Genomic DNA, 18,229 nt, shown 5'->3' on the forward strand with positions numbered 1-18,229 from the left:
GAGAGAGACGAACAAGTTCCGCCATATTCAGTTTGCTTCAGAGTTTTGCAGATAATAATAAAGTATAAATAATTTGAGTAGACCACATTATTCAAAGTTGCTGGAATAGCTCAGTTGGTTAGAGCGTGTGGCTGTTAACCACAAGGTCGGAGGTTCGACCCCTCCTTCTAGCGCTTTTTTGCTTCTCTCTTAGGAATTTTACGGATATGAATCATAAAAAAGGACTACCAAAGCCCACTTAGCCAGCCAGAAGAGCCCAGCCTCTTTCTCTCATGGTGGACGAAAAGACCGAACAGAATTATACTTAGGTGATTCGATTCGGTTTCGGTTCCGGTTCGGAATGGTTTACAACCGTTAATTAGGCTTTCTTGGGTTTCTGAATTTCTTTTAAGAACATGGAAGAAGTTGGGAGTGTGTTTGAGATGAAAATATAAGGTGATTGTTATTCTAGAAGGGGTTGTCTCCAGTGTAGTTTACACGTTTGTAAAAAAGTTATCTTGAACTATGATATGCATTCCCGTTCATACTACACTAACATTTTCAGGATGTGATATGATATCAGTATCAGATCAACATAAAATCAGATACCACATCAAATCATTACACTATATTTGTTATATTCATGTTTTGCATTATGGACTATCTAAATTATATGCAAAAGAAGTTTCTATCTGTCAAGAGATATATTGAACCTTGCTACTAGATGCCATTCTTGAACCCAAGTTAAAGCCACAAATAAAATATGTGATGTATTATGAGAATTGAGAGCCACCTAAATTACATAAATAAATTTTTAAGAAGTCACTAGAGCACTAGTTGGTTGAAAAGCCTGTGTAAATGAGATGAGAAAGGAGATGCAAAATATTCTGTAAGCTAAATTATCGACGAACTTTAAGGATCAGCTTGAAAATGGAAAGCAGCTTTGGAAAGAGTTGAGGATCAGATTCTTCTAGACCACCCACTAGTAGTCGCACCCGATTCCAAACACACAAAAGAAACCCACAACTGATTCCGTTTACTCTATATATTATAAACTCTATTCAACTCCCAAGTCTTCCCATTTTTAATATACTAATAGTTTTAGGAGCCAACCTTAATTTAGGACACCAAAAAAGTTAACATCATCATCTCTTGCTCTCAATGGGAACAATCATTACGTTAACACTTTCTCATCAAGTTCCCCACGTCGTTAGTAGGCTGGAGCAAACAAAACCCACATCGAAAGAGACACTCTTTTGATCTTTAGCAAATAAAGCGCTTCCTCAATTGTTTTTGTCTGATAAGTTAGTGATAAATCCTAAAGTGAAAACGACCAACACTAAACACCATCGTACAAGTTTTAGTTGCATATAGTTTGGTATATGCCACTATGCTATGTAATGTAATAATAGTGGTACGTGGTATTAAAAAGATGAAAGATCCAAGATAAAAAGAATAGAAAGAAAGAAAAGATCATCCCATCCTCCGGATTTACAAAACAAAGAAACAGCTCTTAGTTAAGTTGTACATCATACCAAAATACTAGCTACTACCAGCATTATATGTCTCTCGGCCAACCTAATTCCCAAACCCTAGAAAGACAGAGTGAAAAAAGAGATGGCTCTATCGACCATGAGCCCGTTGGCAAAGATCTCTCTCAGCAATTCCAATTACAACCACAACCGACCGTGTGACTTCTAAGCGTTCATGACAAGCATGATAGCTACACCGATTAATAAGAAGAAGACCGTGTTAGCTCGAACTGACAGCTTCTCTCCAGCATTTGGATCACCTAGTCCACCGCTACCAGTCGGTCCAAGAGTAGTGCCAGGGAACACCGAAGACGATGATGAAGTTGGCATCCCGTTGTTACCTGAATTTGGCATCCCAGTGGAAGTCCCCGTGCTAGGAGTCCCGGTGTTTGGGAAGCCACTAGTCGGTGTCCCACTGGTTGGAGTACCACCGGTTGGGGTCCCACTGGTTGGAGTACCACCGGTCGGGGTTCCACTGGTTGGTGTCCCACTGGTTGGAGTTCCACTGGTTGGTGTTCCACTGGTTGGTGTCCCGGTGGTTGGAGTCCCACTAGAGCTGCAACATAGTCAAAAACATTAGTGATGATGATTCATTAGAAGATAATTAATGATATGTTCAAAATGATAATGATGCTCATCTGGATCATGTGAATGATGGACTGTTTATGATACGATATGTATACTTCTTTTTAGTAAAGGTGAAATGAATAGAAATAAATGAATGATGCAAATAAAAACATTTATAATCAAGATTCCTTTGTCTCTTCATTTGGTCTTAAATCACTATCATTGTGTCTCCACAAAGACAAATTAATAACCAAATTCCAAAAAAAAAAAAAAAAAATTATTAGTCGGTGGTAAAAAAGCAAATCTATATACCCCAGAAAGCCTAAAAATTTCCTACTTTATGGAGACTCAAAAACATTATTACTAAACTTATCTATACCAAGAATGAATCAAGAAATAAATAAAAAAAAACATACCTTGAACCACTTAAACAGCTTGATGATGCTGCAAGATTGATTTAGAGAAAGTAACAAAGATCAGCAAAAAATTAAGATTTGATTAAGTGGGTTTTTTTTGTGTGTGTGAAGATGTGTACCAGACGGAGAGATGGTAGCAGCGCCGTTGAAGTCACAGGTGGCGCCGGTAGAAGCTTTTTTCTGGTAGTAACTGTTGACGGCGACGTCACAGTGGTTTTTGACGGTGTTAGGTTGGAAACAAGCTCCAGAGGTCTGGATCTGGCTACAATCAGCTCCATTTCCACAAGCGTAGTCTATTGCTTTCTGAAGCACTTGCTCGTTCCCATCTTTGCACACACAGTACGCCGCGTCTTGAGATTTTTTTTTTAACCAAACAAACAACACAAAAACAGAGTCAGATTCATTAACTTCAACTAAACCCAAAAACAAAAACAAAAAATAAAGTTGAGATTTTTAAGAGTATTTATCAGAGATCTCATACTAAAAGACTAAATATTTATAGACCCACTTGTCAGAACTAAGAAATGAGAAATTTTTCAATGAAATCTAATAGAAAGGAGAAACATTTTGTGGAGCTAAAAAAACAGAGGAAACAGGGGCTTACGTGAATAGGTAAACATGGAGATAATCATACAGAGAGGGAGTAACACCGACATGATTGTGTTGGAGAAGAGAATCTAAAGGAGAGAAGGCTTTTTTAGATCGAAGTTGTCTTAGGTTCAGAGATGTGTGAGACGGTGAGAGATGTGTAAGGAAGAGAGCGAGATAGAGAGAGAGAGAGAGAGTTCTAGACAATAACGGCAAGTGTATGACTATGTTTGATACTTAATTATAGACGACCATGGTCCAACACTTTCTCTTTTTGCGGCAATTTTATTAAGATTTTAATTTACAATAACTCAAATGGGGTAACTAACATCATACAGTCTAACCAAAAAAAATAAAAGGATGGGTTAGGTAGATATCAGTATCTATATAATTGTATTTATGTACCCAACATTTGTAAAAAGTTGATGACATAGAAAAATAGTTTTGATCTATAATAAAGATTTGATACAATCTACTATATTTTATTAAATTAAATGAACTTAAAACGATTATTTTAATTTTTCTTTTGGTCAAAGATATTTCTATTAATAGTCATAGGAAATTAATGTTTAACTAAATCAATCAAATATAAGAAATATAACTTTCTAAGATAATAAATGTGACAAAACATTAATCTACTTGATAGTACCATATAATATCTAAATATATGAACTACTACGCATTATATAGTAGTTAAAATGGTAAAACTCTGTTTCGAAATTTATATATATTTGATGAAACTTATGTTTACCTATAAAATAACACTACAAAAATAAAGCATTATGAAATAATTCAATGCTGAAAATGAAATTACTCAGATTGTTTGAATTTCATTAACAAAAAAACAAACGAAGTGTTTTGAATTTTCATTTTTCATTATCGGCCTCTTCCTCTTTTTACCACTAAGGTAAGGGGGTGGGAGGGGGTTATTAAAGCAGTACGTTTTAGCAGTGACAACAAACAAGAATGGAAGAAGTGTTCCCTCTTATTTACAACAACCTCGACTACCTATATGGGCGTGGCAAAGACTTTGGCGCACTCAATCAGAATTTAAGAACGTTTCCTTGGGTGATGTAGTACATTTGGAAAACAAAAAATAAAAAAGTTTTTAAAAATATTTCTGAATTTCCACAAGAAACTTTGGAGAAAGCTACCCAAAAAAAATATGGAGAAGAGCAAACAATTGATGGTAGGCGCGGATATACCTTCGATCCCAATCCCACAAGATTCTATTGTCTGCTTTATCGATGGATCTTAGCATACAGAGATATATAGGAGCGGACACGGTTAAATTGCGTCTTTGGTGATAAAATCTTACATTTTGGGCTAAAAGGATCGCGATGAAGCCTCTCACCTTTACATGCAGAGTTGGATACACTTGTTTAGACTATGAAGTGCTTATTGGCCTTGGACTTGGATAAAACTATTTTTGCTATGGATTGCTCGGATCTCCTGTTGATGACGTCTAATGTTGAAGACTGACCAACTTTTTCTTCAGAACTGAAGGATTTTATTCATTTCAGAGATAGATTCACTAGTTTTACTATTAAATTTATTCCCAAAAAGGAAAATATCCATGTTGATAAACTTGTTAAATGTACAAGAACATCAGATTTCTGGTTTTCCCATATAACCTCATTGGTATCTAACTCGCTCTTTCCAAAAAAATCACCTCCCGATAATTTAATAAATGGGTTTGTTCGTAAAAAAAAAAAGAGATGGTAACAAATGCCTACAAAAAAAAGTAAAAGCATTTTTGTCTTCTAGTATCTCTGTTGTGTCATGTGTGTGTGAGAGGGACTGTTCACCGCACCGAAAGGTTATAGTAGTAAAATGTGGACTTAATAATAAAATGCTTATTTTTATATACCAAAAACCAATTCTGCCACCTCCTCGATTTACGTATCTCAGATGAGTTCTTTCTTCCTTTTCTCAACACCTGTCCTCTGTTATTAAAAACTCTTCTTTTTGCTTCCCAAAAATAATCTCATTTTTTTAGCAACGGTCAAAAATTACGCCCAAAAGTATGGTTTAGTGAGTAGTAGTGAGTACACAAAACTAGATATATTAAAGTTTAACTTAGAACTGACCATGTATGTACTTTTATATATTCTTTGATACAAACTTGGTGTATACTTTTATCCTCTACAAAACAACAAGTACAAATTCAATTCATCCACTCTTCCAAGAATCTTTAAGACCGCCTGGATTCTTAAAGAACACATTTTCGAAAATATATAGTTTATAGTTTTATTAGATTGGGTTTGTGTAAGAAAACCACCAACGGTAACAAATTAAAAAGAGAGAAGAGGTGATGGGATGGGAATTATAGTAAAGAGGAGCGAAACGAGCCATGTGCTCGAGACAACCTTTGCCGTCATGCTACGACACGTGCGATGTGATACAACACACATTTGCATTTGCACACCAACAAAAAAGTACTAGTACAGTTTCTTTTTTATTTTTATTTTTTTTTTCTGTTATTTTAAATGATTTTTTTCTTGTTGATTTGTGTGGACATTCTTGAAAGCAGAGCTGTTTGTGAGTCGGTGCCTCAGCTTTTTCAATGTAACTTATTTATCAGTTTTTTCTCCTGGTCCAGTTTCAAACATTTTCGAACGTTAGTTGCTTTTTGGGTTGGTCCTGTTTACTTCCCAAGCCCAGGGAAATTGGGCCGTAAACCTTGTAATATCTCATAGTGATCAAAACCTGAATTTCTTCTTCTGGTTAGAGAAGCAAGAAAAGTGGCAGCACTACTAGTCTAGCCTCCATAGTTTACTATGTTTTGTGAAATATACTAAAACGTTGCTCCGAAGAACTCTTGAAAGTTACAAAGTTTCTTTTTGAGCTTCAAACCACTAATATATAGAACCGTATTAGTATAACGTTGATTATAACAAACTATAATAATGCTAGAATCAACTTCCATCAATAAAAAATGATGTCATAAAAAAAATCAATAACTATAGTCCATGACATGGTTCTCATTCCTCCATGTTCCCCAAAACAAAAAAAGGTTTGAGATGGACTCTCGTGTTATCATGTTGTTTTAGAATAAAGATATAGTTCACGAAACTTTCTCCGAAATTTTTGGATTCCTGCTCTTTAATATGTGCAATGGTTTGTCGTTTAATTTTCTTTATTTTATTCAGAGTGATGGTTTCGATAAAGAGTTATGGTTGTATACGTCTTAATTTTGTGGATATAATATGATATTTTTACACCCCCAAATTACATAATATTATTTCAAGACATACATGTACGTAGAATTGTTTCTATACGAAAAGATCATGGACTAATTTTTTTTTTCCAGGTATAGAGATAACTCGTTCATCATATAAGCAGGAAGACAAACTAAACAAAAACATGTAGAATACACATTGCTCACTGAAAAAAACAAAAGAACAAATTGGTCACTGTTGTTGATTATGGTTGTCTTTAGTTCAAAACCGGAATTATATGTTTTTATGTGAACACAATTTTGTGCGTTTGTAAATTAATTGTTTTAGGTCAAGTTTTGGCTGATATATGTAGTTGATATGCCATTTCTTTTCTTGATATATAAAAATGTGAATTTAATTTATCTAAATGCACCCGGATTTCTTACATTTGGATTTGGTTGGCGTAGCTAGAAGGCTAAAGTTATTAGTATGTCATTTATTAACCTTGAACGGTTCATTGAAAAGTAAGACTTTGAAATTTTGATCTCTTTTGAAACATTTGTTCCGGTCAAAAAGGTTTTAAGATATTTTCAGTGATGTATTCTCTACCCAAACTGGTTGTCTTAATTCTGATCTAATGCTCGTTTACGTACGTAAAGACAAAATACGCATCTTAATATATAGAATGTTAATCGTTTTTTTCTACGAAAACAAATTACCGTGTAACCGGTTTTACATATCCCCACAATATTTCGTCTTTTTGACCAACGTACGTATAAAACATGTTACATTTACGTTAATACTGTTCTTCGGAGAATCAAAGTCTTGACCACATAATTATAAAATATATTCACAAAAGCATATATTAAGTGCGTTACAAATTTTGATATCTTCTTTCTATTTCATACGCAGTGCGACTTCTGTTCTCCAATATGAATTGGGATATTCTTGCAATCGATCTGTAAAAGTTTTTTTTTCCTTTTGATTAGTAATCTGTAAAGTTCATAAAGGTAAATTAGATATCACCCTAAAGTTGTAAAGATAAAGTATAATATTAATTATGCAAACTTGAAAAGAAAAGTAAAATAAATATAACGTCAAATCCTCCACGTTCTTTTTCTCAATTGCACATGCACGCATCTGAATGTGGGATGAATCCACGACTGAGTAGATTGATGTTGAGTTATAATTACATCAAAATTATACCTAGATATATTACTACATACATACATAACTTCATATATATACATATCTCTTAATTAGAAATTGCAAACCTGCCGGTGGTGAGGTGCTATTGATGAACAATGAAGTAATATATAGTTATGCATAGATCCATGGTTACAAGGAGTTGCGGCCATATTGGTTATACCCTCCCTGCATTTTCCCGTCTCCAATATCTTCTATATGAGTTGAGGCAGATATGTTACGTTTCATCTTTGGAAATAGCAGACGTTTCTTGTAAATGTACAATGGTAAATAATTTGGTCATGTTTATCTAGCGTCTTGTAACAAATGTTTCCCAATCAAATTCTATACACATATGAACAAATTTATGTCTTAGCATTAAAAATAAACAAGTGTACGTACTACGTATTAAAGGTTTCGATTGTGGAGCTAAGCTAAGATGCTCATATATACGTCTCTTCTTACTCGTTTAATCCCTTTTCTCTTTATTGGCTGTCTTTGGCTAAAACAGAAAGCATTTATTCCTATGACCTAACATATTACCCTCAGAACTTATCCCACATGCCGTGTACTTCTTATATATATATATAGGCATGTACATATACAAAGAATACAGAATACTGATGCACCATGCAGGCCATAGAATCAATCACGCATATACATGCAATTGTGTTCATGTGTGAACACACACAAAAGGTTATGTATATAAATGGGAAAAGGAGATTTAGCATCATCGTGACACTGAGTGGAGTAGTTGAGCTTCGTTTTAAATATTTGTTGACATTTCTATAAACCTGCCGACCCTTTTCTAGCTCATTTCTATCATACATAAGTAAGCCTATATATGCCATATAGCAAGAGGAGTGAGACAAAAGGCATGCACTACAACAGTGCTTGATCCTAATACAATCACTAGTACTATATATATATATGTATATATATAGAGAGAGAGAGAGCTAGAGGCAATCATCCACTTATTCTAGAATTTAAATGCATGCATCATCCGAATTTTTATATATGTCCTGCAAAAATGAATACTAGAGAAAGAAAAAAAGCACTGGCCGACATATCTAGCGAGTGATCCAAATTGTTCCACAAGAGAGATAATGGGTCGCATCAATGATTAGACCAATACGATATTGATCCTAATATACATAAGTACATCTACATCAGATCGATGGACTTGTTTCTATCAAAGCATGAGAATTTTATCCCACTTAAGATATTTCTTGATGTGGATTTTCAGTTTCGGACTACAAAAAAAACCCTTAATGCCTTTGTGGTCCATTTGAGGTTTTTAAACCCTTGCAAACGAAAAGATAAAATATGATCTCTTTATAGAATTGGTCACCAAGAGTCTAAGACTATATATAGACATTTTTGTTAAAAAAGGGACTATATATAGACGAACACTCTAGCTAACAAAGACAACAATTCACAACAAATTATATATGGCATCTAAGAAGTTACCTCAAGGATTGCGCATAGTTTGAGGTACAATATCACCAAGTAAGCCTTCCTCTGATGGATTAGACAGTGTAGGTGCATCTTCAGTAGTAGATTGGGGTAACCGCGGTGACGGAGTATTATTGTCTCTATGAAGTTGATGAAGGAGTTCTTGGTAATAATAATGATTTGGCAATGGAGGAGGGAGATGATGATGAGATGTGAAACTATGAGGGTCGTGTGCAGTGAGGATTCCACCTCGAGGGAATCCAATGGTTTGATGGCAATGTTGTCCTTCGTATGTTGTGATTACTATGGATGGATCTTCCGATGACCGCTCCACTCTCTTCTTTACCGTGCATCTGCTATTTGTGCATCTATAGTAGCTCCTATATATCACAACAACAATGAGAAAAATCTTTTAGTTAGCTTTCAAATCCGTAAACTAAGACAATGAGTTGAAAATGCTGATATATTGAAGACCTTGGGAATGGGCTATTCTTGACAGCCTTTTGTCCATATTTACGCCATCGATATCCATCTTCAAGATTATCCACTTCACTCTTGGTCATGAATGCAAATCTTGGTTGACGAATTCGCTTTTGAGCCTTCTTTTTCTCCTTCACTCTACAAAGATAAAAAACACCAGCAGATTAGTATATCATCATGCTTAGAATCACAGAGTAACCAACTAATCAAAGCAGTCAAATTATTAAAAAAAAACCCACAAAACATTGTTTTTAATCGTAATATTGTCACAGTCAAACAACCACGCAATTAACTTAAACGTTACTTGAGTTCAAAACGGGTACTTGTGATCTTGACTTATCAACACCATAAGAACCCAATTACTCTACATTGCTATAACATTTTCATAGATTGATAGTTAAGTAAAACCCTACACATCAATATATCACCGTATGATTTTACGATTTACAAGACAAAGAACCTTAAAAGATGTTTTCTAAAAAACTTTACTAGAGATAAACATCATTAAAACGTGAGACACTTTTTGACCTAACATTAGTATAATAAAAAAGAAAAAGGACGAGGAGATAAAAAAAAAAAAAAAAAAAAAGAAGATGTAGAGTGCACGCTAATATCACAGCCGCAATAGCGGCGGTGTTGTTCCTCCCCATTCCCCCATCATTATTGTCTCGTCCTCTAAGTACTGCCACCGACGATTCATCCTAAATTACTAAACTCTCCCTCGAGATCCCTCTGCAAAATATCTACTGTACGGACGAATCATCTTTCTTGCGATGCCTAAGCAAAGGTCTCAAGAAGATTAATAAATGGGGTTTTTGGCTTTGGCCCCAAGGAAAAAAAAAACCCTCCCCACCACCACTATACTAAGATGATGAAGTAAAATTACGATCGGACCCCTGCAAAAGTAAGAAGACACACACACACACACGTGTTTCTCGTCCCGGTAAAAAGAAAACTCACGGTGTCTCCGGTGGTGTTTTGACCGCTGAGGCGGTGGAGTTTTCAGCTGGATCCTCACTTGAGCTCGAGGTAGCGGAAGGATTAGTATTAGGGGTGGAAACCTGTGTAACGGCGGCTACAGATGAGGAACAAGAAGAAGTGGAGGGTAGATTCTGAAGGGGTTTGGTGGTGGTTGGTGTAAGATCGGAGAGATTGTGAGGATGATCGGAGGAGTGGCCGAGGTTCCAGCCGAAGTCAGAGAGGATAGTAGAAGTGTCTCTGTCAAAGAAGTCAGATTCTGAAGCAGTGAGTTCTCTCCAAGCAGCAGAGTCATCGTTGCTCAGATCAGGAGGATCGTTCATGCTGATTGATCTGATGAGAGAGTACTGTGATAAGAAGATAGAGAGAGAGAGAGAGAGAGAGAGAGAGAGAGAGAGAGAGAGAGAGAGAGAGATAAAAAAAAGAGAGAGGAGCTAGGGTTTGTTCTTGATTGGAAGAGAAAGGAAAGAAAAAGAAGAGGAGAGAGTGAGAAAAAAAACTTTGAAGCCCGTTGTTAAAGTGCACTGTCTCGTCAAGGACCGATCAGACTCTCTCTCTCTCTCTCTCTCTATCTATCTCTCTCTTTGTCTAAACGAGAGATTTTTTAATTAATTTTTGGAAATTGCGTAAAACACAAAAATAATAATAATTCAAGAGAGAGAGAGATCGAACAGAAAAAAAATGTAACGTCAACGTCAAAAGGGGGGGGGGGGGGGTCAAGGGAAACGGAACGGGAGGCTCTTGTGAGTAGAGGAGATGAGGAAGTGGGGGCTCGTATCTTACTTTTTCCCGTCTCCTAGATCGACGCCTATTTTTAGAGTCCGATTTTGCATTTACTACTACTCTTCACTTACCCTCTTTTGTTTCTTTCTCTCGATTATAAAGAAGAAACTATATGTGTATTAAAACATGAATGAGACTTCTTCAATATTAAAATTCAAAGACGAAATATAACAAACAAACGATTTGTAAAATGTCTTTTCTTGTTTTGTTTTATAGTCGTTAGCGATCATAACGATAATGATTAAGAAATTTGCTTGTTTTATAGTTATTGGTTATATAACTATCGACAAAATAAATACTACAATTTATTTGGTGCTTCTTATTAAAACTACAAATGGTTGTTTTATATATATGATAACTACAAAACAAAACAATTCAGTTGTTTATCCCGTGAGGGACTATGAAAAGTAACAAAAAAGAAGAACTGAACTATATCAAAACCCTAGTTTGTTATATGAGCCCATGAAATTCAATTTTTTCCTTTGTGGTAAATATATAGAAAGTTTTAATTACCTTACAAATACCACCGACTTAATTGGTCTTTGATGAGACGAGAAAAAAAAACATAATTTATTTCTTTCTATGAAGAGAAAAGAGGCCTATACATACTTCAAAATGTTAGAGAGTATATATATATATATATATTTTAATTTCGATTGAAAATTAGTTAGAAAGTAAATAATTGGTTCCTGCGTGTTGTCCGTGTTGGATATGACAAGAATCTTAGAGCATGAGCATTGGTTGGGACAAAAATTTGGTTCCTCAAATATATTAATCTTATTTTCAGAGTTTCTTAATTTTTGTATGAGCATTGGTGTCCCTCAAAGTTGGTTCCCTAAAAAAATAATATTATTTTTTCTTTTAAAAATTAATTATGTAAATCAAGAAGTAAAATCATATTAAAGTTTTAATTCAAATAAAATATATAACATTAACATTAAAAATATAAGAAAATTACAAACATTACATTAACAATAACATTAACATCATAAGTTAAAACAAACATTTTATTCTCTGCATAAAATTTTTGTAATTAATCTTCATTACGTGGAAGAAACACAATGCAGGAGATTGAATTTGCTATGAGAAATTACCTTACACCTGCACCTACGACTGCAAGTCTGCAACTCTTTCTCCAGAAACCGATTCGAATTCTATAACCAAAAGAAATCAGCCAAAAAACAATTAAGTGCAAAAGAAATCAACAAAAGTGACGTTTTATTTCCTCAGGCCCATTTACATCAGTTTTTTTCTCTAACGGGCCCTTGTTCATCATGTCTCACCCTACAAAAAAAACATCAGCAAATAAAAGTACGCCACGTGTATGGAGGACGGACGAATTTACGTCCCATACGTAGATACGTTTCTTCGTTATTAATTTAATTTCGATTTAAATTTCGCATTTTTATTATGTGGGACGGCACCAAGGTACGCTAATGCACTTGGTCTTAGCCAATGTAATCCACAAACGATTAACCGGCCACGTGGAAATTCTTAATCCTCATGATGATTATCTTATAATCATATTCACATGTTATTCCTTACTATTTTATATTCTCATATATTATTGCAAAATCCATCAAAATAAACGTTTGCGGTCGCACTCAAAGCAAAACCATATTATCTTCAAGAATCTTGTAAACGTTTCCTGTTAAAAGATTAAACAACTTCGAAATCGCAATATATAGTATACAGTCTATATACAAATCAGCTGTTTAATGGTTTATTTTTGTAAAATAAACGGATTAGAATCAGACACATGTCTAGGTGACGTCTAACCATTATTAGAATATTGTTGAAAACATGTAACATATGTACCACACGCTACTATGCTAACAACATATAGATACAGCTGTAATACATGGTGTGTGTCTTTTAAACTTTAAAGTATATATTTAAATAAAAAAACAGTTAACCTTGTCCATAAACACTTTTGTGAAAATATGTGGATATAAATATTTTAGGTTTATCATGATATGAGTATATATAATTAAAGAATATATTAAGAGCTAATACTCATCCAAAGTTCTAAATAGCAACATTATTCTTTACCATATTTGGGTTTGGTCTATCGATCTCGGTGCTATTAGAACGCTATAGCATATCTACGTCGAAGAATCGTTTGTGCGTACACGCAAGAAGCACATCCACTTGTATTGCCACATTTCATCTATAGCCTCGTAGGCCCTTATTTGATATTACATATCCACGCCAATTTATATATATAATGTACAGTACTGATAATGGATTATGAATAGGGAGTATCAATAATATATGGTCCTCCTCAAAAAGAAAAATTAAAAAAAGGTATCAATAATGTGGGTGCGAAACTGCCAATCAAGTTGGAAATAAAATCAACATTAGTATCTCTATTTCATTATACTGTATATACAGGGTTTATTGGTAATTTTGATTGATATACATTTAAATGATGACTAATTAAACGAATTGTTAAATTCGATGATTTCCAACTTTAAACGAATTATAATCATAAGAATAACGATTATTGTTAGTGTTTGTCAAAGGCAATATATATCACTATAAATAGGTTTTGTGCTTCGTTTTTTTTTTACTATATGAAAAAGTCATATATTATTTGATATAGGGCAATTGTCATAAATACCATTAAAATAGAAAAATAACGATATGTTGTGTATCTATATATGTAATCGTTGCCAAGAATAACGATATGTTGTGCATCTATATTTTATTTTTTTTGCCATATATTTCATTTTTACCGTTAATTTTTGAAAAAGTTGATGTTATACCGATTGAATCCATTACGCGAACGGAAGAAAATAAGAAAAATGCAAACTCAAATCTAGTGGGAACGTACACGGTGACATTGATATATAATATCAATTCTCGAATTTCATAATTTACAAACATTGTTGTGGTTTCCACTCATTGTAGTCGATTATAAAAATAAAAACATATCTAGTAGTAATTTATATGAAGTTCGAAGAGTGTAGTCTAATAAATTTCGTCACGAAATCTACTACGTACACCGTTAATTAAAAAATAACTAGTCTTAATCACTTAAACACAAATGACTAGGCTGGTATATCAATATAAAACAATGAGATCAGAAGGCGTCGACAAAGGTGGGGGCCATGGTGCAACATCGAGTCATAAAGTGACATCTAAGTCAGGTGGATTCCTTCTTCATCGGTCAGGAGCGGTGAACCTTCAAACTCCCGGATTCGATCACACAAATTTCATGGTATTTTAACGTAATTAGCCTTTTCTCTTAATCATCATTACTTCTTTTTAACATAAGTACTCATAAAATCGAATTCTCTGATTTCCAGAAATCATAATCATTATTGCGAAATCTGAGAAAGAGAGATACTAGGTTTGTGTGCGAATCCATCCATGATTTTAAAACGACCACGTTTGCTCCTTCCTCGAAAATGACACTCAACTTTCACAATTCAATTAACCAATGGAACCAACCTTCATAACCAAAAATTATTATAATTGTCTATTAGTACTGTATTGCCATTTTCTATAATAAAAAAAAGAGTTACCTATGTCAAACTCCAAAACACTGTTTTCACTTTTCATCATCCTTATATTTGGGCCAAATCTATATATCATAATGGGCCGTACTAATTAGGGGCCTACAAGATCCAGAAACGCTGCTCTGACTGATTGGAAATTTCAGAACCCTCTGCAGCTCTGCTCATTCATTGCCATTACCATTATGAGAAAAATGTCTTAAGTTCCTGAACACCTTTTGCTTTATGATTGAGTTGTGCTGTTTCATCTTCCAGGTTGAGATGCGACTAAGCAATCTTTATTAAGTCTAAAGACTCTAAGTTATGGAAGTCAAATAGTACATGACATGAGAATATTTGGCATGCTTCAAGATATCACTCTTTGTTCATTTTCTTTCTTCATCCTGATGATCCAAACAAGAGCAAAACCCTGCAAAGAACATACATAGATTTGGGGTTTTACTGTTGGTGAAGGGTGACACAAACTCGAAGCATTTCATTTACTTAAAAGAGTCTTGGGATAAAACAGAGCTTTTTAATTTAAGTGGACAAAGAGATTATGCAAAAAACATTAAAGAATGAAGATAACTTAAGGATCACGAAACCACTCAAAACAAGCTACAATATAAACTTGTTAAATTTATTGGCCATTCTTGTATTTTCCATATATAAAAAACAGTTTCACACTTTTGTTCTGAAACAAATCAATTTCAGAAAAAAGGAAATTTATGGTTCGGAATGTACAAAGGTCACGGATTCACATTTATGGATATGAGAAATGTAACTAACTTTTTTTTTGTTGTTGTTAAAGATGGAAAATGTAACTTTCCGATATAGACCCATCTTCCAATTTTCCCAAATTTTTCACCCTCTTATTTTTAACCTAGATTTTTTTTTTCCTCATAAGAAACCATACGTATCCTCCTCTGCTGTTGCATTAAACACTAAAATTTCCAATTCACCCAATATCTTCACTTCTCTCACTCACACATCTTTCTTTTTCCAAGAACAGAGCTCTTTCTCTCTATTGGACAACACAACAAGGCTCTCTCTCTCTCTCTCTCTCTCTCTCTCTACAACGATGATGATTAACCGGCACCGTCCGATCAATATCCTCATCATCATCGTCTTCCTTCTTACGACGACGGCAAGAGCAGGAGGAAACTGGAGTAACCGAACCCACCGAACCGTTCCTAGGGTTCAACACGCGTACTACGCATATCCTCACCGTTCATGCGAGTCTTTCTCTCGTCCATACGCACGCACTATGTGCATTGAGCTCGAAAGAATCCATAGAAGCAGTCGACAACCTCTTTTCTCTTCTCCGCCTCCTCCGTCGGAGATTGACCAAAGGTACGGCGTTGAGAAAAGACTCGTTCCCTCCGGTCCAAACCCACTTCACAATTAATGAAGCCCTTCTTGTTGAAGAAAGGAGCGATCTAGCTAGGGTTCTTCTTAGTTTTTTTTTTCTTGTAAATCTTTGTTCTTTTTAGTTACTTTCTTGATATTTTTGTAATGTGTGCAACTACAACTACGTCTATGAGCATAACTAGTACTATTTCCACGCTTGTTTTTGGGCTTATCGATTGTGGAACTAGAGCAGAAACAAGCTTGGAAATAGTTTATTTGCCAAGGATCTTTCTCTTCACTTCCCATGTTCAGATGTTCTTACTGCGTTAACAAAAAGTTATTAGTAAAACAGGTCTCCATACTTTGGTGTGATTGAGACAGGCTTAGAGGTTGAGATTTGAGAAAGCAAGAGAAACACATGAGTTCCATTAATTTGGGAGCCGTATCTGTCTCTTCGCTTTGGAGTATCATTAAATAAGGATAGGCTTTATAATTTATATGGGCCTTCTCAGTTTGATATGATGGAATTTGATAATAAAATAATCTTCCTCCGCCAACACAATGATCTATTTTCTCTTTGTACAAAAAAAAGTAGTAAAAAACTAATGTACTTTCATTAACAACATCAAAGAGTAGCACTTATTTGGTAGAAACTATGCCAACCTCTTTGAAACTATTTGTCTCACTTAAAGACTTCAACGCTCCGGCTTGTGCTCAAACGAAGTTCCCCGTGTTAGGTTTGATGAGGTTGTTATGGTGTTTTCGTACTAAAGAGAAGATTTAAATGGTCTTTGGACAAAGTATTGGCTTTGTAAAGGAATATCCCATAGAATATACAAGAATTTCTTAACAAACCCACATAAACTATAAAACTTCTCTTTGGGGACAAAGAATCTATCTTAATTGGGTAATCTCTTTGACTTAATAAGGGATCCTAGAAAGGAAACCCTTTTGTGAGATACCCTAAGCTTATGACTTGAATTTAAGGGAAAGGTATTTCTTAAGCAGCCTCTCACAAACTACACCTTCCTTGCCCCGGAATGCAATATATATCTATATCTATATTAGTTGATGGTACTGACCAAAATTTCAAGATTCGATTCTGAACAAACTGTAGCGTTATGAATGAAACCAGGGAGCAACGAGCAAAACCTGTACCTGTGGCAGCTGCAGTGGATCAATGGAAGGAAACAGAGATAGTAAAAACACGAATGAAGTGTGTGTTTTGTTTTTCTTTCTTCAGCGTCCTGTTTAAATCGTTGCTAAGAGCCTAATGGGTTTAAGATTTGCAGGTATGAGAAGCTAAGCGAGAAGATTGTCTCATGGGAAGATAAGAAGAGGAAAAAGGCTAAGAGAAAGCTTCATAGAACAGAGGTGTCTTTTCCTTTTAATCTCTATTTCATTTGGTTCCAAAAACTAATTCTTGCAAAAACTAAAGATCTAATCGATGTTTTGAATGTGTAGAGAGGGGTAGAAAAAACAAAGTTGAAGGCGATAGAGAGATTCAGAGATGACAATGAACGCATTGAGATGATCGTTGCAAGTGCAAGAGCACATGCCTATGAGAGTCGAGTGAAAGAAGAGTTGAAGGTTAGGGAGAAAGCAAACCTCATGAGAGCAACTGGAAAGAACCCCTCTACATGTCTCTGAATACTGCAAGTTGCAGGAAAATGTAAAGCAAACGTTCTTAACTGCTGATAACAATGGTCAAACATGTAAAATGCAAACACAAATATAAGTTGTTTTAGCTATAAGAGTGTAAGAGAGATAACACTCATGTGATCCATTATGAGCACAATCAAAACTTTAGACAGTTTCACAACAATATTAGAACCAAGAGTTCAAAATCAAAAAATACAATGCTCAAGCTTACAATAAATATATTATTTAAAAAAGGTGCAAAACTACCACAAATCAAGAAAGCTTCTACTGAGTTCTGACCATCAAAAGACTCCAAATGCTAAAAAAGGGGTTCAATCATAAACTACAAACACACAGAATGGGCCGAGCAACCGATAATATGAGTTATGAGTTCAGTCAATAATCCAAATTTACAAGTCAATAATCCACAGTCAAAGTATCCAATAAAATGAGTAATTCCAGATACGTACTGATCAGAAAGAATCTTTGATCCAATTTTGAAAACAAATCTTACGAATTTAACACAAATATTCACAAAATATTTATTTTCATACAAGAATACATTTGCAAAGTCTAAAGACAGCTTTATTCGCTGCACTTAATAATTTTATGAC

General features: G+C 34.7%; 4 protein-coding genes and 1 non-coding gene across 14 annotated transcripts; 3 read left to right on the top strand and 2 right to left on the bottom strand.

The window, feature by feature from the left end:
* The first annotated feature begins 99 nt into the window (after positions 1-99).
* Positions 100-173, top strand: TRNAN-GUU (transfer RNA asparagine (anticodon GUU)). The gene has a single exon. It is a non-coding gene; the product is annotated as a tRNA-Asn (tRNA).
* Positions 174-1,377: 1,204 nt separating this feature from the next.
* Positions 1,378-3,983, bottom strand: LOC104750760 (PLASMODESMATA CALLOSE-BINDING PROTEIN 4). The gene is made up of 4 exons (XM_010472605.3): positions 3,099-3,983; positions 2,614-2,844; positions 2,495-2,522; positions 1,378-2,067 (listed from the first exon to the last, which is right to left on the bottom strand). Exons 1-4 carry the CDS (start codon positions 3,148-3,150, stop codon positions 1,677-1,679), a joined length of 702 nt encoding a protein of 233 aa, XP_010470907.1. The 5' UTR covers positions 3,151-3,983; the 3' UTR covers positions 1,378-1,676.
* Positions 3,984-6,922: 2,939 nt separating this feature from the next.
* LOC104750761 (putative WRKY transcription factor 57) lies at positions 6,923-11,736 on the bottom strand. Of its 10 annotated transcripts, none has more exons than XR_015584371.1 (5): positions 10,324-11,017; positions 9,358-9,501; positions 8,899-9,263; positions 7,518-7,640; positions 6,923-7,202 (listed from the first exon to the last, which is right to left on the bottom strand). XR_015584371.1 is itself a non-coding variant. In XM_010472607.3 (4 exons), exons 1-3 carry the CDS (start codon positions 10,662-10,664, stop codon positions 8,900-8,902), a joined length of 849 nt encoding a protein of 282 aa, XP_010470909.1. In that variant the 5' UTR covers positions 10,665-11,017; the 3' UTR covers positions 6,923-7,202; position 8,899. The 10 variants fall into 10 exon arrangements, 6 of the variants coding, with proteins under 6 accessions (XP_010470909.1, XP_010470911.1, XP_019093150.1 ...); XR_015584370.1 differs by having other exon boundaries at positions 6,923-7,236; XR_002035738.2 differs by having other exon boundaries at positions 7,518-7,643.
* A 3,763-nt stretch (positions 11,737-15,499) lies between these two features.
* On the top strand, positions 15,500-16,257 carry LOC104750762 (CLAVATA3/ESR (CLE)-related protein 10-like). The gene has a single exon (XM_010472611.2). It carries the CDS (start codon positions 15,706-15,708, stop codon positions 16,030-16,032), a length of 327 nt encoding a protein of 108 aa, XP_010470913.1. The 5' UTR covers positions 15,500-15,705; the 3' UTR covers positions 16,033-16,257.
* Positions 16,258-16,879: 622 nt separating this feature from the next.
* Positions 16,880-17,725, top strand: LOC104750763 (uncharacterized). Its single transcript, XM_010472612.3, has 3 exons — positions 16,880-17,190; positions 17,267-17,348; positions 17,439-17,725. Exons 1-3 carry the CDS (start codon positions 17,096-17,098, stop codon positions 17,622-17,624), a joined length of 363 nt encoding a protein of 120 aa, XP_010470914.1. The 5' UTR covers positions 16,880-17,095; the 3' UTR covers positions 17,625-17,725.
* The last annotated feature ends 504 nt before the right edge of the window (positions 17,726-18,229 follow it).

The sequence above is a fragment of the Camelina sativa genome, chromosome 16 (genome assembly GCF_030686135.1).
Source record: "Camelina sativa cultivar CO46 ecotype springtype chromosome 16, ASM3068613v1".
NCBI classification, from domain to species: Eukaryota; Viridiplantae; Streptophyta; class Magnoliopsida; order Brassicales; family Brassicaceae; genus Camelina; species Camelina sativa.